Here is a 26,453-nt window from a genome sequence, read left to right on the forward strand (position 1 = left end):
TGTGAGTTTTAAAATTATTTCAAATAATGACGTCTACCTACCCGAATTTATTATCAATTTAAGTATTTATTCATTATCAATTCACAATAAAAGTTGAATTTTCACAGCATTTTGCGGAAAAAATGTTGAGTAGCGATCAATAATTACTATAACATATTTTCGATAATTTGTTAAATTAATGGTTCAGCAATAATACCATTCAGTAATCTTCTACATCTCTTCGCTATAAATCTTCATTATCCTCTTAATATTGTTCAGTTTTTTTTTAAGCTTTTTAGTCGGATACAAAATGACATCACGCGTTACAATTAATTACAAAAATGTAAACAAGACAAATAAATCGCATATAAACGCGATAACGCACAAGAGCAAGAATATTCTTCGATTGCAGATAATTTGGGGTCCGCTCTGGAAACCTTTTTTTCTTTTCTTCTGTTTGCTACTTGTTTACTACACAGTTACATGTAGTTTTATTTTCTTGATGCAACAGCTCATCTCTTTTACGTTTCAACATTATAAAAAACTGTAATTTATATAATGAATTCAATGTTATATGGAAAATAGGTAATTACTTAAGTAAATTAAAAAATAAACAATTATTATCCATGGTTGTTTATTGTGCATAGGACTTATATACATCTATAGATATATTATATATCTCTGCCATAATTAATTAGAGAAAAAAAAAAATAACATGATTCTGCGTATATTTCTGCATACATTAAATAAACCAGAAAATTCCAGGAAAGTGAGATAGTATAAGACAGTAAACAGCACGTTTAAAGATGGAAGTAAACGTCAAAAAGAAGAAATGCATCTTAACACATCCCAGATAGCACATGACGCCTAACGACATCTTGAAGACGGTTTAAAGGTGCCTTAAACCTAAAATAACCGTAAAATGGGCATCTTTAAGGCGTCATGTGCTATCTGGGATTAAACACCTATACCACTACTGCAAATAGTGATAATACAAGCAAACGCCAAAAATGATGTTACTAATTACTTCTTACATTTCACGACGTCGGTCACCGGTGACCAACACAGCGTTAAAAGAAATAGAGTTATGATGATAAGATCCGAAGGTCATGTATGCAGGACGGATGATGTAAATTCTGTTCCATAATCCAATTTACATAAAAACTGATAAAAAGAAATCACGATGATTTTCCTCTGGATCGTGCCCGAAGGAATGTACATATACATTTCCTACTCAAAATCATTTGAAATCCTGGTTTGAAGATCAGTCTCAAATAGCAAAATATTTGAGCGCTATCGATTTCCACAAGGTTCCCGTGTATCCGCTATAGCATGCGATTTAAATGTGGGCGCTGCGGATCCACGAGATTCGTTCCACGAATAAACTGATTTTCCATTCTGCAGAGATGCGAATTGCTCGTTTTAACAAACCCACTTCGAGTACAAGCATAACAGTTCCCCTGGGTTTGTAACGTGCCGCTCGGGTCATCCCTTCGTTCTGGTCGCTTTTTTGTACGAACCCCTTTCTCTCTCTCTCTCTCTCTCACACACACACACACAGTCTCTTGCGCACGTGTGCATACGTTGTCTATGTGTACACTGTCATTCGGAGCAGAGAACGTAACCTTGAAAAGCCCACCCTTGGAGCGCAAGTTCAATCGTAGCGGGTGAAGCAACGCTTCTTTTTCCGCGTAACACGGATGAGAAAGTCGTGTCGCAGCGACGGCAGCCGATCTGTCCGATCGTAATCGCTTGATAAAATGTCGACGTAGAAGATCGTATAAAAAGATCAGGGTGAAGTGACGTCCAGAAGCTGGGTGCTAGCGGGTGAGTTTGTAGGTTAGGGAAAGGCACGAAAGTTCTCGGGAAACGACGAAGATGCCCCTGAGGATTTAAGCGGTGAACGACGCTGTTACGAGCGAGAAGTATTTTACTTGAGTCAGCATGGTTCAACGGCCGGTTGCGCCCAAGCGCAACGTTAGAATTTTGTTGATCGGTGATCGCGGAGTTGGCAAAACCTCCTTGATTTTATCGTTGGTCAGCGAGGAATACGCTGAGGATGTACCCTGCAAGGCGGAAGAGATCACTATACCGGCGGACGTTACGCCGGAACAAGTGCCCACGCACATTGTTGATTATTCAGGTATGTACATATCAACGATGTTTATGCTATGGTGAACAACATGGTTGTGATGCTTCTGAGGCACAAAAGATGATATTGATAAAACAAGTATAATGACTCTTTTGGGTCCCATTTCAGTAACCTCTCCAAATGTTATAGGTGGTGGACAATATACAACAAACTCATAAAAATACATTAGAACCCATTAATGAGATAACACGTAGGGCACGTCTTGTTGGGTTTAAGCCGAGCTAGGGCCAAATGAATCATGACACGAGTTTGCTACATACTGTCCATCAACTATACCTATGACAAGATAAATAGTTCTTTGTTCCTTAGTTTGTTAATGGTTTCTTAATCGAAATGAATCACCAATAATTGCAAAAATGTGTATAAAAATATGTTAATCTTTTTCAGTTTCCATGCTGCATTAATTATGGAAATAATTAATAGATGATTCCTAAAAATTTTATCACTTCTATATTTTTAGCTGCAGAACAGACTGAGGATCAATTATCAGATGAGATTCAAAAGGCACATGTAATTTGTGTTGTGTATTCTGTGGTGGACGAGGATACATTAGATAGAGCAGCTACTTATTGGTTACCACTGATTAGACGTTGTTCATCTACCAATCGTTGTCCAATTGTTCTTGTGGGAAATAAGATTGATCTTGTTGACTATTCTACTATTGAGGTTTAAGAAAAAACTTATATTCATACATGCTGTGTTTATTTTCTTTAAAGGCTGATGTCTCTATTGTATTTTTCGTTCACAGGCTGTATACCCTATAATGAAAGAATTCACTGAAATTGAAAGCTGTATTGAGGTAAGAGCATTATAAATGTACTGGTGTTTACTAAGTGAATTATTATTAAAGTCAAATTCTAATTTCTACTCTGTTTGGTTTTAGTGTTCTGCCAAAACATTACAAAATGTATCTGAAACATTTTATTATGCACAAAGAGCTGTTTTACATCCGACTACTCCATTGTACAATTATGATACCCAAGAGGTAAAATTTAATATAAAATTGAACAAATCTTAATACACAAATACCAAATAACTTACTAATTCAGTGCAATGTTCAGCTTACAGAAGAATGTAAAATTGCGCTCCAAAGAATTTTTAAAGTAAGTACGTGTAAAGTAAAAATACATGCTAAAGATTGGATACTTTTTATCTGTGTTATACAATTTTAGATATGTGACTTGGATAATGATGGTCTACTAAACGATATGGAGCTCAATGCATTTCAGCAGTGGTGCTTTAACACTCCACTACAACCACAGGTACTGGAGGATGTAAAGGCTGTATTATCAAAAAATATTCAGGATGGCATTTGCAATGGATGTGTTACAATGAAAGGTATTCCTTACCACTACAATGTGTAAAAATCAATGAAGGAAAACATTTTTCTTATGTGCAGGTTTTATGTATCTCCAGTGTTTATTTATACAGCGAGGAAGAAATGAGACTACCTGGGCTGTGCTGAGAAAATTTGGTTACGATAACGAGCTACAAATGTCCAAAGAATATATATGTCCACCGTTAGTAACGAGTTGATGAAGCAATTATTTAAAAACATTTCATTTGTATTATATTCTTTTTTCTTATATCGAACAGATTGAAGATCCCTGTTGGTTGTACAACTGAATTGTCTCACAAAGGGCAAGAATTTTTAACGCTATTATTTATACAACATGATAGAGATCAAGACAGTGCTCTTTCACCATTAGAAATGGAATCGCTATTTTCAAGGTGCCTAACACCACCCTGGGGTGACGAGTATAGGTACACCGTTCCAACGAACGAACAGGTTCATTTTCCATAAGTTACTACTGTTAATCACGATTTTCTTATTATTCGTATAATTAACTAGAATTGTAACTTCCGCGATAGGGTTGGATCACGTTTCAAGGTTACATGTGCCAGTGGGCGCTATTAACTCTTACTAATGTACGTAAAGCCTTAGAATATATGGCATATTTAGGCTACAACATGTATAATAATGAATGTCAGACAAACGCAGTCCTAGTCACTCGCGAAAAGAAACTGGATTTAGCAAAGAAACAGACAAGCAGAAATGTTTACAGTTGTCACGTGATTGGTCCAAAGAGTAGCGGAAAAACGACATTATGCAGAACATTTATAGATCCCAAGCTTGAGGTATATGTCAATACACGTGTGGATACAAATGAGTATAGTAAATAATTAATATAATTCCAGAAATTAACTGACGAAACGGTTCCATTAAATGCACATGTAACAGTGAACACAGTGCATGTATATGGTCAAGAGAAGACAATAATACTGCGGGATATAAATATACTGAACGTTCAAGATGCTTTAACTCCGGCACAAATTCATTGCGATGCGGCGGCTTTGGTTTATGACGCTAGTAACCCACAGTCGTTTGAATATATCGCACGAGTTTATATTGTAAGGATTTTTTTAACAACTATCGATAAATGTATACGAGCTTTAATGATTCAACTTTATAGGCAATATAATTTGTTGTTTTTCGTAGAAATATTTCGCAGATAGTAAAATACCCGTTCTCATAATAGCGAATAAGAACGATCTTACTGAAGTGAAACAAGAGTACTTGCTACAGCCAGTAACTTTTTGCAATAAGTACAAACTGATGCCACCGCAACCGTACAGCATCTCCCGCACTGTACGACGTGAAATCTTCGTTAAGCTAGCGACAATGGCAGCTTTCCCGTAAGTTTCATTTCACAACATATTTACTGTATCCGTAGACATAATAATCTTTGTAGAAGTATGACGGTGCTCCAAAATTATTATTTCATACAGCAAACATATTTATTTGAATACGGTATAGAATAAACGATATCCTGATTGGATTAAGAATTACGTTTGCATTTTGTAGTATTTAAGAAAAATAATATTATTCTTGAAAACTGAATGACTATTAGATACTAACAGAGATTTCATGTTTAGCCGCTTTCAAGGAGCATGGGTATTATTTTACAGAGACAGGTTGGTCTGAACTTTTGCCACACTGTAAACATTGTAAGCTTGAGCAAATCGTGAATCACATTTTTTTTATTATTCATACTTCATTGCACGTCTGCAGAATAGATTTCACAGACAAATGTGTTAGGCGATTTGCTCAGAGATTAAAATTTGCCGCATGATTAAGACTATCATAACAGAGTCTTAAATCTTTTCAGTCCTTTGAGGCGTATGGTCCACATGTTGCTTGACAAACCCTCGCCCACTCAATGGTGGAGTTCGTTTACAAGGTTTTTGTTCATATTGTCAATTTCTGTTAATTTCACGGCGTGCTCATGACTTACAATAATACAATGATGCCAATATACTTTTAATTTTTTTTTTTTGCATGAGCATGAGATGACAGTTGATCCTTGGACTCTTGCCTTGGTGTTACCTACATTCCATACATGTTTAAGAATAATTTATATTTCTCAATTTTGTGTGCATTAAGGTGTGATAAGATCCAAAATTAATAGATGCTTGTCACAAAATAGTACATATACCGAATTATGATTCTATTACATGGTGATAGAATGCGTACATAAACATGGATTTTATCATACTAAACATTCAAAGGAGTTTCAGTGTTTGATGTGAAAAATAATTATTGAAATTTCAGGCATATAAATCAATTTGGACTCATGCAAGGGGATTCCATTGTCTGGTGGAAAGCTGGCCTTGGAATTGCTGTCGCCACTGTTGCGGGCTTCGTGGTGATGCGCGTCTTAAACACAGAGAAAAGATAGTCTACCATACCCCTTTCCTGCACATTTAACTGCCTCCTTTGACCGAGTATAAAACCGTCTTTGAGAAACGCGTTAAGTTAATAAACTATGTTCTTAAATCATTACTTTTTTATATGTCTTTTAAAAGGTAACATTCTTCTTTATCTTTCTAGTTTTTTATGTATTTTGTTAGTTAATTCTTTCATCACAATTATGTTTCTTTTGACATTTCATCCACATATTGTGAAAAGCTTTGCAAGCATCCAGGTCTTGACTTTTCGAAGCACATGCGAAAAATTCTCTGATCTCGGGAACACAATGTTCTTGTGAATCAGTAGAATCACATTCAGCTTTGACAACAGGTGTATGTGTTAAGCTTCCCAAAATCGAATTTCCAATTACCTGCCCCTTGAATGTTGAATTACATTAGAAAAACGAACAAATCGCTGATCCATTAGTACTTACTATAATAGTTCCAGTAGCTACACCTGCTGCTGTATTGGCTGCAGCCTGGAAAGCAGACTGATCGTTACTGCTTGTCCGTGGTTGGGCTGGTACAGTCTTTGTCTTAAACCTAAATAGTTATACACTACTTAATTTGTATACATAAAAGGCAAAAGGATGTGGAAACAAGTCTGATTTGAATTATAGTCTCCCTTGCCCATCTTAGGATCATAGTGGTTCCTAAGAGTAATTGGATGGTTTTTGGTGGTTTTCCAATGTCCCTTGATTAGAGAGTTTCTGACTTATTCTAAAGACTTATAAAAAATACAAGAACAGTTATTTTTCTAGTACAGAAGTCATCACTTACAACACACATATTATTGTCTTTTGGCTGATATTTCCAAATGGTACAAATAGTTGAAATATTGTAATATCTTGGTTTTAACAAATTCATACTTGAGATTTGGGATGAGGTTGTTATAAATGAATCACACAATGTACATGTACATAACAATTATTTTATTCATAAGTCGTAAATCATTTAAGAAGAAATTAGTTCCTAATTACATATTCAATTAGGTACATGTAACATAATGATTTCAAATAGTTCTGGATTTACAATATTATTGAATTCACATATTCATTTTCTAAATTTTTACCTATAAATCACCTGCTACTAGACATTTCTTCAAGAATACTTGTTTAAATCATATCTAAAATAAAGATGTGTCTGTTGTATATTATTTCATAACTACTACTGAATTTATAACTATTCTGAAACAAGTTACATACTATGAGAAGCTTTGCACTGGCGAAGAGCTTCATTGAATCCGTCACACAATGTAAGATCAGATTGATTTTGGGCACACTCCAGGAACTGTTTAACCTCCCATGCACAAGCACCAGCAGCAGGTGCAGATGATGGTGCACTCTGAGCCATTGCTGGAGCTGCAGCAGGTGCAGCAGCAGTTTCGCTGGAACCGCTGCTAAAGAGTCCAGTCATGGCATGTCCAATAGTGTGACCCACAGCTGAACCAATAGCTACACCTCCAGCAGTGGCAGCCATTTGTCCCATGAGGGATGGCTGCTGAGGTTGGGCAACCATGGGTGTTGATGGTGCCGCATGGGCTGGAGGATGGGCTGCTGGAGCGGGAGCCGCTGCACGAGCTGGCCTAACCCTGCAACAATATAAAAATTACACTGTCAAGATGGGTCATATGAAAACGTTCAACTGCAAGCTGATTAACGTCCTACGTCACGTTCGACATCGCGCAACGCACTACCAATTTCATGCAATTTATTTAAAAAAAAAAAGTAGATTACATTAGTAACACACAACGGCCAAAAATACTTACGTTCTTGGTGGCGGAGCAGATGCACGTCCTCGGCGTGGCATGTTTAACAAGTTTGAAAAAGAAGTAATGTGTACCACTAAACACGTTCGTTCTCTCACAAGTATCTTCTGAGACTGCGACTGAATTTTCGATTTCTCAGTTACGTTATGCAACTTAAGGTTTTACGCCGACTCAGAGCGATCACGTGAACTTTCCAGAAATAAAACAGGAAGTCAACTATCGCGCAATCGAAGTGTACTTCAGGTCACTTAAAAACTGATAGAAATTCGACAAAACTGCTACCAAATCACGCATAGAATGAAATAATCTTCCGTCAGTTTCATTAAATATATTATTTATGTGCACTTATTAATATTACTGGTCAAATTTGACATATTAATTGTTAATAGGTAACTTAGATCCAGTTAATGTACGAATGACGAAGTTGGCAAACGTGTTAAATATCTATAGTCATAGTGAACTATGTTCTTTCAATTTCCGTTAACAAGCATAAAAAATCAAAATCTTCGGGAACAATAAAATATTAATTCTTTAATGCTATAGACCAGAGTTTGATATATTAAACATTTTTTACTTCAAAGTAGAAATTTGTTGCTTTTAACTCTTGTACTCGTGTATTACGTGCGTTTAAAACACTATTGCACGACTTTACGAAAAATAGTCCGTTTATAGACCTTCACTCATAACTTAATTGATTCTTAGTATAGTATGTGCACTATGATTCGTATGCAACTATTACATATATAAAATATTTGTTGTAGAAACAATCAGTATTTAATGTTGTCTATGCAGGAGATACCAAATCGGTTACAAACCTTTTTTGACTAGGAGTTGAGGAAAAAGTCTTGTCCCGTCTTCCACTTCTGTAATTTGTCTTTCTTCTTCCAGACATTTTAAGTTAATTTATAAAATTTTTGAAGATTAATCTACACAGTATACAGGCATATTCTAATACTTTCATTAAGAAAAAAAGAAACTGATAAATTTTTTTTTTCCATATTAATTATGTTTATTGAACTGTCATAATGCAGTCACTATTTTTTTCTACGTATACCACTGAAGTATATGTAGTTATATACAGTAAAATAAAACCTAATGTTTTGCAATTTCAGATAGAACAATTTTTGCATGCATCGTACATAACAACAATTAATAGTGCGTGTTTGTTTTATTGCGTTTTGCAGATATTCCGTCGGATGGCGCTACTAACTCCTCTTTGCTTCCAACTGCTCAACAAATTCATCAATGTATGTATTAAAAATTTATTAAGTGATTTGTGGTTTATATGTATAAGTATTGAATTTATCTTGCCAAGAATTATTCGGTAACTCGACAAAAACTACCAATGATATTTAACTAGTATAACTAGCAATTTTCGGACAGCAAGATTCGAAGGCTGATCAAATTCACTCACTGTGTTCGAAATACGAATCTAGAAACAAAGTGACCTCTGTTGTTGTTCTTCCTACTTTGTGAGATGACTTTTAATAATTCGGTTCTTAAGGCGGTATCGTGGAAACAATCTGTCTTTGCGAAATCAATAATTTGTTGGTTGTCTTCGTGAAGGTCGAAGCTTCCAATCGATCTTCCAATTTATTCCAATCATTACACGTATCGAGTTATTTTTACTTTCTTCCTTAGACTTGTATATGTTTATTTCTCAGCTTCTGCATTTAATACAAGAGTATTGTTACAACTTTCCAATGCATTACGAAATAGACTATGAAGCGTTATAGACAAACATCACTATGTACGCAATTGCTATCAAAATAAACATATATACCATGACACGTGCTGTGAACTTAGGGAAATTCGTTGTTCTAATTTTAGAGTCATGCATTAGTGTTTGTCTGTAACCGTGTTTGGTTATTGTGACAAGTTCAACGCCGCCTATATTCGTGTACTATCTAAAGTAAAGTGGTACAATTTCTTGTTTCAGAAGTTCTTGTTCGTTCACACGGTTCAGTCTCTTCCGTAATAAAAAATGAGAGTAGTTTTTTTTTAAATCCACAATATAATTAACATATTCGTATCGCTAGAATTATGTACGATTCAAGTTACTGTTAATCAACAAAAATTATTAAGCAATGCTTCCAATTGAGGCACGGCAAGTTGTACGGTTGTACCGTAACCGATAACTTGTATGTAATCGAGCGCCTTTAACAAACTGAGAGAATAACCTAAAATATATTTTTCAAACTCGACGCTTATAAAAACGGTCGAAGCAAGTAATATTATTTTCAAACAAATTCTAAGACAACTAACACTTTCGTTAATCGCATTAGAATCAGTTCCATTAACAATAGACTACATTCAGAGATTACGATCGTTAGTTGGGACCAAAGGAGGCGGTTATCGGTCTGCGGAGAACATCGTTTAAGACTGTCAGGGAAAAGAATGTACATATATGTATGTATATTACATATGTATAGAATCCAGTGGTAATCAAAATCACCTACAAATCCGATCAGCAGTAGAACAAAACATATAGAGAGTCATTCATGTATTCGAAAATAAAATTACCACATTATGTTCTACATAAAACTCTTTATTCGAACGATGAGATGAAAAAAAAAGTCACCGTACGTATTTTTCATTTGCCATTCGAGATTTGTCATCCGAATAATGGATCTTGCTCGTGTTTGTCGTAGCGGACGAAAAGCGGGGGAGGCACAATACGCATCGGGCAGCTTACGATCTCCACCACCCAAGTCCACTCGGAGTTTCTGCGTCGTTTCTTCTGTCTCTGGTGCAGTGTTATCGGCCCCTCTGTTATCATCATCGTGCAACACGTGTCGATATAGGCGCGCGCGTTGGCCGCGGCGGCGGGTGCATTCACCGACACATGCGCACATCAGCCGAACGATACTCTTCATAAACCGGCGGGAACACGTTGCTCGTGACTCAGTGTACACGATGCCACGGCTTGGCCGCGATACACCACGTACCACGACGTTATACATACGCCCTTCTATTTCCACGATTATCCACCGCCGTGTAACGTTTTCATCCGGGTGTTTTCTTGACACGCGCGTCGTCGACGTGCACCAACAGACTCGTGACAACCGCATCTTGTCGTTCTCGACGTGGCCACGGGCCTCTTGGAAGCAGTGTGTCGCCGAACAAAGAGGCGTGACACCGATGCATCGGTACACCCCCCTCACGCTCCATCGTCGTCGAGAAAAACGTCAGTTTTCAACGGATAAATCGAGGAGACCAGACGTAGTGAAAGAAAAAAACGTAAACAATCATTTCTCCTCGAAGGAATGACCATACATTTGCTGCTGGAAGAGGATCCATCTCCGATCGAATTGGATTGTCCATTTCACGGTGAGCGATTGTTTTTGTTTTGACGACGGCTACGCACGTGAGTAGGAGACAAGTAGGGCCGGTAGCCGCGTCGAACACAGTGTATATACATATATCTAGTTATGTAAAATCATTCCTTAGAAACAAGACATCTGAATGTATCTTCTGTCAGTTATTACCTGGAAAACAGAGTGTGGTGGCGAAAGATGGACGCGCGACTGTGTACAAAATTCTTTGGTACGATCATTCTTTTTGATAGTGTCCAATGTCAATGGTATATATTTTTAATTGTATCGACGTACTATTTTCATCTTGCAGCGATAATTTCGAATAAGATAAATGTAACGATCGTAGACATGCCGGTACTTCTTTACGGTTAAGGCATTACCTTTCTTTGATTTTTATCTTACGTTGTTTTCCGTGAATTTTTCAATGCGACTTACGAATTTTCTTTCCACCGCGAACAGCATAGCTCACGTAACGGAAACTCCTTCGCACGACTGACGCATTGACAAACTAAAGTTTTGCCTGAGACGTTCACAAAGGAGAGTGATCGAAAAAGTGTGAACCGTGAATCACCGTTCTCGAGAGCATAAGAATGGGGAACAATTGGAAAAGAATAATCAGTGTGTCTACGATTGTTGCATCCATCTTATTCAAAACAATCGGTACAAGATTAAAGAACCACTGTGTATTCACTCCCTCCCCAACCCAGACATACGTCAACTAAAAATTTTTTATCTTTTCTCGTGTAATAAGTAAACAGATATGTACATATGGCTGTCTGTTTCTCGTGGAACGACACATGATCTACATAACAGAGGATTTCGAGCGATTGAGGGAGACGCGCCTTAAAATCACTCTCCGTGGAAACTGACGTAATATCGGATAACTTCGATGAAACATCGAAGCGTTCTAACCGTTGCGGTGACATATACATACATGGCGGTCGACGAGACTGACTGTTGGGATTTTAAGCGTTCTTTCGAAGGATAGGATCGCGAGGAGTAAGGAGAGCGGAAGTGTTAACTTGGAACCGATGGAACCGAAAATAGCCTCCATTGATTTAGTCTGGTTTTACACGGGATAAATTTAAGACGCAGGTTGCGCTCTCGTGTTTACATATGTGCATACATAAATGTGGTGTGTGTACGTTCATCGAATCGGCTGTCAGTAAAGAGACAGCCTCAGCGGTTCCGCCGTCACCGCAGATACATATGGTGGCTCCTTGTTTTTCTCCAGTTCTTTGTTGGCTGGCGTGCTCCCCCCTTCGCCTTTCTGGCCTTTGAATTTTCCCAATGCAGCAGCCACCCCTGCGTCGCAGTCGCCCAAAATTATTCTTCCCGGTAACGTAGACGCAGCAGCGTGGCAATCCCGGCTGCCGCGGAATTGCGCACTTCTTTCATGGCGTCGTGCCAATTTCAGAGTTCAGGTACTCGGGGGATCGGTACGGACAGGACGGATCAGGGACATATATCGTGTACATACAATCACTTTAAACTCTGCCCTTCCATACAACAAATTATTTTATTCGATCGGTAAGGGAATTCCTTTTAGGAAGTTCTATTTTCAGGATCTGTTTATATTCAAAAGTATTTTTCAGTTGCACAAGTTCGAACGTGAGAAATGTTAGGCGAAACGTTGTACCGATTCGAGGTGGGGAAGCGAGATTTGGATTTTTCCTTCTTTCAAGTGATACCAAACATATTTCGTCAGCGCTGCAGGTAGTTTCATCAGGCGACTAGGGACACGTGGTCTATACCGCGATGACTCATAGGTGGATGCTGGAAACCCACGGTGTATATGTGATAACATCCTTTAGGGGCGATTAGGAATGGTCCTTTAGAATATTTTTTCTTACAAGAGGTATACATAACTGTGTATCTATGGAATTCTTCGTCGATCAATTACTCGGACTTCGTTCCACGGTTATAGGGTTAAATCGATGAAAATCTATAAAACACGCTAGGTGGGCTTAAATGAAACGTCGCGTAATCGACTCGGCACACACTGCCGATCGATCAGGAAGTTATTATGAATAATTAATAGTTCGCGAGCGATCGTTACAGGGCTGGGATTAATCATTAAGCAAAATAAGCACGTGCTTGCCTAGGGCATTGAGGGAAGGGGAGGGGGGAGGGGGCACCACAGAAATTTTCCATTGCTAGATTCACCATGGACCAACTTCAACGTATTTTAAAAAAAATATATAGTACGAATAAACACTTGATACACCCATACTGAGGATATATTGCGTTTTGAAATTTGATATTAAAAATTTTGCTTGTATACAAATAGCCTGTTCTCCTGTGTCTAACAAACACGGGCACGACAAAGGTATGATGGTATTACAGTTTGACCGGAGACCAACAACATTTTTTGAGTACTCAGGGCCTCTAAAGGTCTTAATCTGACCCTGAATCGTATCGGTAGCAAAACTGCGGAATTATTATTCTTGATCGAGTCCCGTGTCAAGATTCCTTGGTTAACCGGAAAAAACGATGATAACAGGTGCAAAGGAAAATCGTGTTTAATCGTATGTAACACGTGGTTTCAGGTTCAGAGATTATCTGCAATTCAAGTAAGCCTACTAACGGTTAGTTCCCCGGACGATCGTTCCTTTTTTTTCTTCATTAGAATCAGCTTCTTTTCCCCGAGGTCGTTATTAATTTTTCTTCCGCTGAAACCGGGAGTCCTTAAATAGTTTCGCGAAGGTGCGTTAGAGTAGTCTCCTCCGCGACCGTAAAGCGAAAAATCCATACAACACCGAAGTTATCTCGCGTCAGGGTCAACCGCCACGCATGGATTATGTACGTCACGCGTGGAATGCATATTTGGACGACGTTATCGTCGCCAACGAGAACTTATATACCGTGTTCGCGACAAGATGATGTAGGTTTGAAGGTTTTCTCTTGTTCATCTCACACGCCGTTTCCAACCAGTTAGAGATCTTCGAATCCTCCGAATGTTCTTTTTCTTTGTTCTTTTCTTTTACTTCCATGAGGTAAAACACACACGGTACAAGTGATTAAAACTCTTTTCCCTTTTAGCAGCTGCAAAAAAATGTGACACTTAGGAATTTGCTTTTTGAAAAAAGCAATGAACATTCGGTGAAAAAACTTAAATAATAAATAAAAGCAGGGAAGTTTTTTTATCATATACTCTGCATTATTTTTAAAAAATTCCTAAACATTACCTTTTTTTTCGAACCGCCAATGGGAAAGTATCTCTTGTTCCTGGTTCGAAGGTGGTGCACTCATTTATGTCAAGACACATATGTACGCGGTTATTATTTTGTTGTGAGGTCTACGATACGCAGTACTGACTAATCATTTAATGGTTGAGATAAGGATCTTTCTTTAATCAGATAAGATACACAGCACTCCTTGCCTTCTAATTCGTCGGTTCTTTCAAAAGTATGAATACTTGTATAGAAGCATTAGCATCGCTCGTAAATGGATAACCGTTTAATAATCTGTGTATTTAATGTCGTGCATCGAAAGTATTAAGTTGTCCGAGAAGTATTTACTTTTCATGGAAAAAAGTATTCCTTTCACTGTCGAATGGCACGTTGGATAACGTGTACGAGCCTAATGTGTTGGATCCTCCTCGATAAACAAATTTCCATTATTCTGGTCTTTGTTACTTTCAATTTAGAAGGTCTGAGTTACATAAAAAAAACAGGCGAATGACGGTGAAAGGATTAAGCGCCATTAGGCACCATTTATTTGTAAACATTGGTGATGTTATTAGTCACGTGACCGACCGAGGAAGCCACTTGGAATTGCCATGGCGTTATTAACACGTTCGCTCTCACCATTGTGTGTACATTATTTCGAAAACGTTCGTCGCAGGTGTCCATCACTTCTATCGAGTGAATTGTTCTTACCTTTTTGATCAGGTATTGAAAATACACAATACGTAAACAATGAATCACATTAAAATATAGGTGAATACTGTAAAGCACTTTCTGCTTTTATCAGTGTTAATGTCGAAACTTTCTTCGATAAATAGTATTCACTGCCAGAAAATAATTTTGTTTTTGCCCTTATGGTTCTCATTTAGATTCTTTCCACGATTCCCTGGTGTGTGAAGGTTGATTTCAGCAGCACATTACACATAGAGGGCAAACGACCTCAACGACCTTTAAATCTGAGTCAGGGTTCGTTGGCCTGCGGCCATGAACGTGTTTCTAAAGGGACGCGTGAGATCTTCATGGAATCGGTGAACCATGTCTTCCACCGAATCGCATTCTCGCCTAGTATCAGATGAATATTATTGTTCCTTGTGGTATTACGTATAATTCATCAGGATGATTGTGCACCATCTGGGAGAGACAATTATTACAAATTATCACGGGCAATTGATAATCGTTTCACCGGTTCCAGGAAAAAGATCATTGAAAGGCATTGCATATAGATTAGAACTTATAAATATGAAATGTTCCGTAGCGGCGCAGTCATTGTTTAATTATCAACACAGCAACAAAAATGGTCGTGGTTTAGTGCGCAGCGGTTTGGTATCAAAAGTCCCAGATGAATCGAAAACTTTGAGTCACGGAGAAACGGCTCTTAAGACGCATTAGCCTGGCACATTCATTATTTTTTTCGTTTATCTTAAGTCTTTTCTAAACACCGGCCGACAATTATATATGGAGTTTGTCGATGCATTTGGTACACGTACCTAACCCAGACAACATGATATTCTTTAATCTCTTATATCAGAGGAATTTTAACGATTGTGTACTTGTAGAGAGGAGTGTCAAAATATCGTTTTTTTTTTTTTTAAGCAATTTTAATGATATTGATTACAGACTTTATTGCATTTACGAATTACAACGCAAACAGTGTAGATACGAGCAAATAAATGAAGGGTACAAAAGCTAAGATAAGAGAATAAAGTATACAATCAATTGAAAAAAAAAACACAAATTATGTCTGCGTTGATTACGTTTCATATTCACCGTATGCACATTTTTGTTTTGCTTCTATAGAGTTAAGTTTACAAATGTTTATGAACGGTAGTGTAAACAACTACCGTGGCACGGCGCTGTGGCGTGCACGTGAAAGAGCCAAATCGAGGACGAAGACGTTTGAAATGAGGAAAAGTAACGGGGCGAGTAACGGGTCGAATTTAACGCATCTTGCCGTTACAAGCTCACGTTTACGAGCCTAGTCGTTAGGTCACTGTGGTTCGTGCAACAACCTGTGACCGACTGCACGTAGGATATGTGTATGTGTATGTATTTCGTAGACGGTATTTCAATCACGGAAGACCTACTTCCGGTGTTGGAAAAAGACCCGATCGATTTTCACAGGAACAAAGTCGAAGATCGACTTCGTCGGTAATAACGAGTTTTACTGATCTCACCGGGGGAGCAACAATTCGATTTTTTGTCCAACGAAGTTCACAGAGACCCGATTCACAATACGGGCCAACTTCGAAGCTATCTACGCCCCTTGATTGGTAACAGTGACGTAAAACGCCTTCTTGAGTAGTCTCATGCAAGCATTAAGAAAAATAAAAGGTAGTCATCGCGATTATTGGAACTTGCGTCTCTGCATTCCCAAGAAAAATGTGACACCGTTTCTTGGGAAAATGAGTCGATGTAATAAAATTTCCGGAACTCCCGTCATCTTCCACTTCCGAGGGGAACGCGGTTTCATTACGTAAAAAGTGGAACAGGTTATGTACCTTCCATTCTTACTCAACCGGTGTGTGTCTGTGTGTGTGTGTGTGTGTGTGTGTGTAACCTCAGATATTCTAATTCGAAACTTCCGATCGATTTAGAATCAGTATTGGTAGCATAAGCGTTGACAACGGTCGAACGTGGCTGTTGCCTGGAATAAATAAATTCTGCTGACCAAGACAGGAAGAGGTATGCTGTATACTGTCATTCTCGATTTTTTTACAAAACGTATGTTCATTAAGAAACTGATGTCAAAGTAGTTTGTCGATCAACTTATAACGATCGATTGATTGTTCACAAAAAGAGAATCCTTGGGGGAAGAAAGAGAAAAGAAGCTGAAGCCCTACAAGCGTTCCATGCCGTGGTCGCTGTACCATAGAAAGTTCCCGCGACAGGCGCGAGACGCACGTTAAAGTTCTCTCTCGGCGTAAAGGTTCGACGGCGCAGGTCCGACGCGGTGGGAGAGCCGCGATGATCGTCGTGTGGGGGGATTGTCGCGTAGTGGGAGATATTGGAAGGAGCGGATTTAAACGCGAGGTAGCTCGGGTACCAAGCGCGTATACATATACCGGTACTAATGGTACGTTTGGGCAAATGCGCGTTTCGAGCTGTAACGAGCGTTTCGTTCACTTACCGAGCCGCCGAGCACCTCTCTCAACACATAAGTATATCCCGATCCGCATCGCGATGATTCCGTCTGATTTGCGAATGTGCCGCCAGAGCACGCGATTGACCAGATGGCTTACATAAGTTGCGCGGGTAACGAATAATACTCTTAATCTTCCGCCTTGAGTGAATCGCATCACGCGCGCGGTCTTTTTTGTTTTTAACTTCAATCGTGAATGTACACGTGAAACGAATCGACACTCTGTGAAAACTTTTTTTTCATGACCATCGAATGCCATATTTACGTGTGAACAGACAAGACGGTGATACGGTCGTGTCCGCAACGAAGCTTTGCCAACACTCTCTTCGTTTCTTCGTGTGAAAACGAAACAGAGTTGCCGGCTTCTGGCTTGCGCGTGAACGCACACACGCGTGTCGTTTCTACGGCTTTCAAAACGATGACATAAACTTCGAACAGTGTTTACTAACGATTGTACGTCGAGTTCTATCGAACGGTGGTGGATAACTCTAGAAGAAGAAATTTCGAATGACAAAGTGTGTCGTGCCCACGAAATACGAACCGGTGGCGGCGGCGGCGGCGACGGTGACCCAGAAACGACTTGAAGCCCGGTAACTTTATCGTCGTGTGCGGCAAGACGAATCTCGCAACGAGTGCCAAGAAAAAAACACGACCCGAGGGCAAGGAATGCGAGCATTGTTCTTTCGACTGGGCGGCTACGCGAGGATCAAACCACGGCTCTCGAGTCTGAAACGTACATACATATATGTATACCCGCCATCCGAGATACTACCGGTGACGATTACGAAATTTCGCGCCACGAATCCGAATTCCGGGTGGTATCGAACAGTTTTATTATGAATATCGAATATGAATCACTTTGAGATTCTTCAACGCGAACTCGAACGACCAGATATCAATCAGACTGGAAGATTAATGCTGCCGTTCGCGGAAGAGGATACGGATAACGGGGCAAAAATCAAACCCAACGGTTTTATTTCTGTCGGTAGAAACAACTGGAGACTGTTCGAAATATCCCGAGGAGTTTCGTTTCTGCGATTTCTCGAGTTCTATGACTGAAGCTCGCACCACGAACCGAACGTGTGGTATACCCCTCTATAAAGCTGCGTAGTTCCGGCCCGTCGTGGAGTTGACGCACTGGTCGCCAATCGTTGCACGATATCTCGTGTTTTTTGGAACACGCGGTCGTGTGTGTCTCTCTGTGTTCCCTTAGTCTCCGCGTCTCGTGGTCGCGATTCACGTCGATTTTTTTTTTGACGGACTTCGGGGGAGATTCGAGAACGTGGTATTCGGGAGGAAGTGTGCGGTGAGGTAAACAGGATTAGTGCGGTGACTTGAACACGCGGTGAAAGATGGAGGAAACAGAGGCAAAAATTATACCGGGATCGAGCACGACCCTGCTCATCCTCCTGATCACGCTGTTACTCGGCGGAATCATTCTCGCAATCGATTACTTCGTTAGCCGGTTGTCACGTTTCAGCCGATCCTTGGATACAGCGAAAAGTAAGCATTTTGCCATAGATGAAATTTCACTATATCGGACGATGCACGGTATACGGTTCCTGGAAAGAAATCACGCTTGCGTGCTCCACGACGAACTTCTCTCGCCACACGAACCGCGCGCACGAGATCTTCTTTTCTTTTTCGTGCTTTTCACTTGCAGCTCGTGATAATCAGACTGTGGATATTTCTGCAAAATCTAAAGGAACGGAAATTAAACGGAACGATTCAATTTTTTCGTGGAATGGTCTCGGTAAATTAAAACGGACACGAGACTGATGTTAAATTCCAAGTGAAACTTGTATTTTATAATTTTGTAGAAGCTTGTTGTTATGTTACTTATGCACTTGGTTGCATTAAGATCCACAGTCTAGGGACGGTAGATACATAACATTGGGACACGGATGGGATGCTAGTCTTCATTCATTGTTTCACATGAATTTAGATAGAATTCATTTTCTTGGTAAACGTTTTTAGACAGCTTTAATTGTTGAGCATTTGATGAATTGCCTACATATGTTAATGGGGAGAGGGGGGGGGGGCATCACGCGATGGCGCGATCCGAGCACGTTGCTTATGCACAACGGAGATATTTGCAGTGAAAATGTATTATACTCCTCTTGAAAATCAATCGAAGTGGATAGAAGCTGATTTGAACACGAATCACTCGCGTGCTCAGAGATCTTTCGCGAAATTAAGTACAACAAAATCGTGCTCGAATTAATACGCGACAAAATTGGCGGGAAATTACGGTTTCGTTGAGAATGCAGTTGTACCGACTTCGTTGTGGTACAGGCCGCTACCGACCGAAGTAATTATGTTTCGAAGAGAATACACAGTATACCCTTGAATGGTAAAAAGGATACTTGTCGATGTTGCTACAATTCTGCTAACTATTTCACTTCAATGATATTTTATAGTTATCAGTATTTAGCTAGACAATTCTTGGCATGCGCCGTCTTGCCGCAATGGCAGGAAATTAAGAAAAAATATCGCGATGTAAACAGTGTTTAAGTACGATGGCCTCGTGAATATTACGTTTTGCCAGTAGTATTCTTGTTTGGTCGAAATACGAAGAAAGTAGCGCATCGGTCGAGACATTTTCGGTGCGGAGGAAAGAATTGGCTAAGGGATGTGGGGCGGGGGGAGGAGGTGCAGAACGAGGTATGGGGTGAATCAAGGAAGACGAAGAGGGAAACCCCAGCTGCGTATGCACGCAATATCTCGTGCCGGAATTTACTCTGTTCCCTCTACTTCATCGGCAAAATGAATTGCGAACCTCGGGCATTAAGTTTTTCCAACTTTCCGAACCGTTATAACAAATAGAATCGTGAGAAGACGTGAAGATTTGAAAATACATTAAAAATAATCACTTATTCTCGCCAAGATTCATATCAAGGAGTCGATGTTCGGTTTTAGTGGAGGACAAAAAATTTTCTGCAGGTTACGCATAATTCCACTGACAGTGACAATTTCCTGTTACTATTACGAATGGTGTTATCAGTTGGTCCATCCATGCTGAATAGCATGGTTGCTATTCAGACATTTTTAATGCTAAGTCAGGTAGATGATGATTCATTGTGAGTTCGTGTGTCGTGCGTATCCGTGAAACAAGTTTGCTACTCTCTTCTTGAAATATTGTGTAATTGTTCAGATCAAGATTACCCAAAGGATTCATAGAAACCACGAGGGATCGCGTCGTTGAAGGTGCGCGCGATCTTGAACCCCGGGGGGGGAACGCGTTCGAAAAGTTTCGCCACGGCGGCGACGGCGTACGCGCGGGATTATCAAGCGTGTCGATCGCGGCGAATGGAAAACGTGGTCGGGTCGGTTCTCCTCTGTGCATCGTTTGCTAAATCTTCGGTCGCCATGACAATGAATTTTATTGTGTACGCAAGAAAGAAACCGTGGTCGGGTTTTCTGGCCTGAGTGTGTGGGCGAGTGTGTATTGTATAGCGTGCATTCGGCGGTGTAAAGGCGACTGGTGGGAGAAGCTGCGCGCGAGATCGGGGCACCCTTGCGTATAAATAAACCGACGCCGCGTGTGTATTTATACGCGCGTCTCGCGTGCGTACACGTGTACTTACGAGGAGAAACGCTCAGGGCCGTACACCGGACAAATACGAGGAAAGAATGGACAATCGGGAGAGGTCTTTGGGGACCCCTCGAGGTCCTTCTATTTACACTAGAAGGAAGTACTCGTGTGGCGTCTTTTGTATGTATGTATATCCTTAATTTTGCCCCGAGAACCGCATTAGAATACAGGGGACCTTATCGAATTCGAAATTAGGAGGTTGGAAACTACTGGTATTTTATCCACTACTTATACCTGTTCCACTGATTTAGAAATTCACATTTTTTTTTACACAAAACTATTCTAATGTTATGCTCTGTTATTAAAGTAGGTTTCTATTTAATTATTTAAAACAAAAGAATATTCAATAATGTGAAAATTTTCAGTGATCTGTTGTAGATCGTTTTAAAAACCATTGAAATCTAAAATCTCGGTGTTCGACTTCCCGCGTTTATTGTGGCAAGAGCAATAGAAATTTGTCGCAGTGCGCTACATTTTCCGGGCCAGTGCGGCATTACACGTCCCTGAAAACTCACACGGACACGCACCCGGGAATAGTGCACTGACCGCGGACAACTATTTCTATTTGTCGACGATCGGTTTTGCTTTCTCTATCGTGCGCGAAGGGAGAAATAAAAAGACGAACCACCACGATTCCAGAGTAATTCGAGTCTTTACGGAACCGGAATCCATAACCGCCCCGTCGTGTGCACTTCGTATCGAGAATATTATTACCAACAGTAGTGTGTTGGCTGTCTGTAATTTTGCGAAAAATAATTCTTCGTCCGTTGAATGGAGAGAGGCTTGTTCACGTGTGACACGCTCGTAATAATTCTTTTACGCTATTATGATAGGCGACAAGCAGGCACCGCAGTGAAATACAGTTCTGCGTCTTATCTACGCGCTCCGTTATGCTGCAAGAGGTGTGCGTATTAGGGGAACAATTCTATTCTTGTGTAAGGTTCGTTTACATTGTCTGGAAATGTTTAGACCCAGTGGTTTTCATCGATATACATATTTCATCCTGCGCCTTTATCGAAAAGTTTTTCTTCTGACATCCACAAATCCACACATACACCATACCCGGTGGTATTTAAATATGTATTATTACACGAAATTTTATGCCATCCCTTAATAACGTGTGAATAGGTTAACAGACGGGCTGGACAGTTTTGTGCTATCGTTTCTAGGCGATTAGGGTGAACATTAAAAAAAAAGAAGAGAGTGGTATCGAATACGGAACGAGGATGCTCCTTGTATGCGGTAGAAAAATGAGCATAGCTAGTATCATCGTTGCAAAGGGGATACCTTTAGCAGTTCCAAACACGCGATAAAGTTATCTCTCTGTTCTTTTAAATGCCGATCATCCGAACGACGCATGCCCAATCTAACACGATTACTATTGGGACGTGTGGTTTTTTTGGAGGGGGAAGGGTGGGGAGGCAGCTTATTCCGCGTGTGGAAGAAATTATCGAAGGGTCGCGGACTCCTAACCTTTCTTGAACCACGCCGGGATTACATAAGGGGGGTAACGTTTCCACTGAGCCCAACCGTGTTTGATATACGCTCGGGTGTGTTTCGCCGGCGACATTTTGAAAACCACCGTAATGCTTCCCAGGATTGTGTGAACCACGTAATTTGCTGATTTATCGTTTCGAATATTATCTCCCGATTTTTGGTAATTTCTAACGACGTGTCGTCGTTGTATCGTTTCGTTCACCTGGAATAATCAGGGAGCATTTATGGGGTATTGACGGTGTAGTGCAAGGGGGCGGGAGAGGGCGAGGGTTTAGCATGGACGACTGGAAAGAAAGAAAGAACTCGTCATGCTCCATCGATGACGAGTCTATTTAGGGCCCGGGAGTTCAGGTAATTGATGACGCCTCCCCTCTTCCAATGCAGGTCAAATGTTTTTGTCCCGTAAGAGGTATAGAACCTATTTAGTCGGTTAATTCTCGAGCGTATACGCGTCCGCAAAAACTTTGAACCACCATTAACCGTATCGCGTGTATACTAGAAAGTCGACCGGAACGGGTTTTTCCAAAGTTCAGGTCGAGCAAAGAAAGCAGAGAAGCCAGCGTATTTTGGAACAGATTAGTGAGCACACTATATTACACCGAATTTTCAAGAGAGGTGTCGGATAGTTTGTTTCTAACCCCCGTGAGAGTACCGTTATTTTCCTTGAAAAGGATCGATCGATTTCAGCTTTTTATTCGCTGTGTTTTTGGTGGATCATATTGTCGTTAATCGCGATGGAAATCAGTGGATAATTAATCGAAATACCAGACATAAAGTACAAAAATTATTTTGGATAAAAATTTCAAGAAGATCACGTCTGAGAGCGCTTTCGATCTGCCAAGGTCAACGATTACGTCTTCAAACGGAATGATACACTTTTTTTTGTTCGTGGTATTAGTAATTAGTGGAGATCAACCTTGATATATCATCGTGTTTTTTTTGTTATATCAATACCTGCAACGTTGTCTCGTCGAAGAAGTAGCGACTAAGTCACCATCATTATTGCATAACTGACAACCATTATAATATAATGGTTGGATCACAAGAAGCAGCAGGAACGTAAGAAAAGTGATAAAATACATTGTTTATTATGAATGCCACCGAGCGATACAGTCGTCTTGTTTAATAAAACACTGATATCGTTTGAATTCAGTACATCATTTTGACGTTGGTGTTCTAAGAAAATGGCGTAGTATGGTTTGACAATAACGACGACGAATATTCGGAGTATTCCGAAGGTAGTCATAGGCTTCTCATTACCGAAGGAATAAAAACAGAGATTTGGTGCTTCAGAAGAAAGTAATTAATATATGTACGTGAAAAGCTGAATTAAAAGAAGTTTCTATCGATAGCTACAATAGATTTTTCCTGTTATTTCACTACCGTGTCCTGTGTTGTTCGATCAGCCTGAAATAAAAACAAAGAGCAGTCGTGACATCTGATATTTTGCGAAGGAGATATGCAAGTCTTTACTTTGCGACTTCTGACGTCAAAAATTCAGCTCGAACACACGAATGCTAGCATTCCAATTTGGAATAATAAATTAACTACGTTTCATAAGAATGTGAAACATTGCTTCTCGAAGAAAAAAAATCATTTTAAAATTAAAGTACACATGAAAGGTGCTTGCTCCCCACGTTCGAACGACACCACGCGGTTTCATTAATTCATATTTTCATGAACGGGACCTTTCAATTTTTTCCGAATCACCGACTTGGGGCCACTTTCATACTTAGAGGCAGCACAATTACAAGACGTGGATGGTTGAGAAGCGTTTCCTTGAACCAGAGTTTTCCTCGCTACCGTGTCCATTACCACCCAGACAATTCGTAAATGTGTTGTGGATGGTGTCCCCTGGATCTGAAGGGAGTTCTCGTGTCTGCCGCTGAGTGGTCGGGGGCGCGGATGGATAGTGGGTCAAAAAGTTACCTTTCTGCAGTGACCACTGATCGTTCACCCTAAAAACAGATTAGTATGCCTGTTGCGCAGGTCAAGGAACGTGTAAAAGGGCGAACGGAACAGTTGTATCGGTGTGTTCAACAGTCCATGCGGAATCGTCCTGGCGTCAGGATATCGCCTCTGTGTGTAGTCTTCCGTTCAGCCGCGACCGCAAACCGAAGTTCCCGCGAGATATACCTAGTGCGATTCCGTGTCCTTTACGCGCAACGTGTGACGTTCCGTCGTGTTGTGCGTGCTTTTACTGCCCATGCTTTATTTTGCGTCTTACCCGCGATAAAAGGTTAACCGCGTGTGGTGTTCGTTGACTGCGAGGAGATAGTCGGATAAAGCGTTGCTCCGTGCGAAAACATCAGAACACTACGTAAACAGAACCACAAACAAAAGTTTTTGCGGCGGATTCTTTGTGGCAGACAGACTAGATCCCCGACGTCTGTGCGATAGCGCGACGCGACGTTTTACAAGATCCTCACTAGTGGAATTGAAATTCGAGATCGTTCGAGAAATGTGCAGGGTGAGTCGGTAACTGTTATTGCTGTAATACCCTCGAAACTGGACAGTAGGAGAACATATTTGACCAATGACAAATCATGCAAGAGGTAGAACGATATTTCGAATACACATGTAATTCTCTGATATACATATAATGATTAATATACTCGGGTATGAGTGGTCCGTGGATGATACAAAAGATTTGTAATGAATCGATGAAAAATCATTTCACGGTTCTGTGGATAATTGTGTCGTAATAATTACTGACATACTTGTGCGTTGTTGTTGTGGGTCACATTTGTCCGACGTTATATCGAATTCTGTAGTAGGGAATGCTTTTAATAATTCACACGTAGTTTTTAGTAATTGGCTGCCTTAGAGAAAGCACGAGTATCATTGCCTCGGTATTTACATCTATTTTATACTACATTACAGTTTCATCCGCTACGGGATGTTTAGAAATTAAACAGAGAATCTGTTACTATTAACACAATACAGAAAGTACCCAAGCGAAATTGGAGTAGACAAGGGATGGAGAGCTTTCTGAATCCTTTCTTATGATGCCATATCTTGTTACTTAACACTGTACAGGGTGTTCCTTTAAGTTCTCAAAACGAAAACGTTTACGGGTCAGAAACAAGGTTTGCCGAAACACGTTTAATAGGAACAATTTTCATTATTTTCTGTGTATGTAATTCGTTTTTGATATACATGTTATGAAACATACACTATCTAGTAAACTAGTATTTAGGCTGATGCAACAGGTTGGTTGTTTGCACGCGTAACTTCTGAACGGACTGTGTCGAAGGTCCGGTACCTCGCATTGGGTTATACCAATTATTCTAACCTCTCTTTCTCTCTTCAAATGAATCGGTTTTTTTTTCCCATGTTAATTCAACTCGATGTCTGTTTAAACGCAGATACTCCAACGTGTTTTACGAATTCTAATTTAAATTTTTTGTTTCTGTGCTAGCAGAAAAATCACCTGCTAAATATTCGTTGCTATCTGTTCGAGGTAGTATAACATTAATAATAGATGTGCTTGCCGCGGCATTATTAGGGCCCGTTTCCAACTGGTCTGCTTCACGACCACAGTGTGTATCGTTTACAGAAGACTCGAGTGAGAGAGACTCGGCGCTAGTAAAGGCTGCGTGTTGTCATTCTAGATGCCACAGAATCGGAAAAAGTGAAATTCGACGACTCGAGGGAGCCCACGGGCGGATCGTCTGGGGCTGGGACAACAGGAGGTAGCGCGGGTAGCAACAAACGCGCCAAGAACAAGAAGAGACGCGAGGCACAGCAGGAGTTTACGCATTCCTGGATGGTGGGCGCGTTGAAGGGTCACACTGCCCCTGTCCTCGACATGAATTTCTCCAGCAACGGCAAGTTCCTCGCAAGTTGTGCCGAAGGTATGTATAAACGAAGAAATACATTTTAATACATTTAATCGTAAACACGAATAATTGGTCACAACAGTATCATTTGTATATGTACTCGAATTACATAGTCTAAGATTTTTGTTTTTTTTTTCTTTTGCCTTTTTAATAAGATGACAATATAATTTGAGTATTGGACCGAATTATGTGTATACATATTTCTGTAAAAAAAATTCATTCGTGG

General features: G+C 40.0%; 3 protein-coding genes across 5 annotated transcripts in view; 2 read left to right on the forward strand and 1 right to left on the reverse strand.

Moving 5' to 3' along the window:
- Positions 1–1,625: 1,625 nt before the first annotated feature.
- LOC107193833 (mitochondrial Rho GTPase) lies at positions 1,626–5,964 on the forward strand. 2 transcript variants are annotated; one of them, XM_015583348.1, is made up of 14 exons: positions 1,626–2,122; positions 2,592–2,797; positions 2,880–2,930; positions 3,015–3,116; positions 3,193–3,234; positions 3,304–3,469; positions 3,531–3,651; positions 3,728–3,920; positions 4,004–4,270; positions 4,331–4,543; positions 4,632–4,828; positions 5,069–5,107; positions 5,302–5,373; positions 5,745–5,964. In XM_015583348.1, exons 1-14 carry the CDS (start codon positions 1,924–1,926, stop codon positions 5,869–5,871), a joined length of 1,995 nt encoding a protein of 664 aa, XP_015438834.1. In that variant the 5' UTR covers positions 1,626–1,923; the 3' UTR covers positions 5,872–5,964. The 2 variants fall into 2 exon arrangements, with proteins under 2 accessions (XP_015438834.1, XP_015438835.1); XM_015583349.1 differs by lacking the exon at positions 5,302–5,373.
- Positions 5,965–6,792: 828 nt separating this feature from the next.
- LOC107193839 (coiled-coil-helix-coiled-coil-helix domain-containing protein 2) lies at positions 6,793–7,851 on the reverse strand. The gene is made up of 3 exons (XM_015583355.1): positions 7,650–7,851; positions 7,087–7,472; positions 6,793–7,007 (listed from the first exon to the last, which is right to left on the reverse strand). The coding sequence occupies exons 1-3, from the start codon at positions 7,688–7,690 to the stop codon at positions 6,997–6,999; spliced, it is 438 nt and encodes a 145-aa protein (XP_015438841.1). The 5' UTR covers positions 7,691–7,851; the 3' UTR covers positions 6,793–6,996.
- A 2,526-nt stretch (positions 7,852–10,377) lies between these two features.
- Positions 10,378–26,453, forward strand: part of LOC107193856 (serine-rich adhesin for platelets-like) — a 29,686-nt gene continuing 13,610 nt past the window's right edge. The window contains exons 1-2 of one of the 2 annotated variants that reach the window (XM_015583373.1): positions 10,378–10,979; positions 26,000–26,242. In XM_015583373.1, the coding sequence (XP_015438859.1) occupies positions 10,916–10,979; positions 26,000–26,242 (307 nt within the window). In that variant the 5' untranslated portion in view covers positions 10,378–10,915. Of the gene's footprint in view, positions 10,980–18,426; positions 18,797–25,999; positions 26,243–26,453 lie in introns of those variants that run through there. The other variant, XM_015583371.1, reaches the window with a different exon arrangement.

This window comes from Dufourea novaeangliae, unplaced genomic scaffold, assembly GCF_001272555.1.
Source record: "Dufourea novaeangliae isolate 0120121106 unplaced genomic scaffold, ASM127255v1 scaffold30, whole genome shotgun sequence".
NCBI classification, from domain to species: domain Eukaryota; kingdom Metazoa; phylum Arthropoda; class Insecta; order Hymenoptera; family Halictidae; genus Dufourea; species Dufourea novaeangliae.

Coding starts and splice junctions, on each gene's coding strand:
- LOC107193833 (XM_015583348.1), top strand. CDS start 1,924: ATGGTTCAACGGCCGGTTGCGCCCAAGCGCAACGTTAGAATTTTGTTG. Junction 3,921..4,003: donor CCGTTCCAACGAACGAACAG/GTTCATTTTCCA, acceptor CTTCCGCGATAG/GGTTGGATCACGTTTCAAGG. Junction 4,544..4,631: donor ATATCGCACGAGTTTATATT/GTAAGGATTTTT, acceptor TGTTTTTCGTAG/AAATATTTCGCAGATAGTAA.
- LOC107193839 (XM_015583355.1), bottom strand. CDS start 7,690: ATGCCACGCCGAGGACGTGCATCTGCTCCGCCACCAAGAAC. Junction 7,473..7,649: donor TCTGCTCCGCCACCAAGAAC/GTAAGTATTTTT, acceptor ATATTGTTGCAG/GGTTAGGCCAGCTCGTGCAG.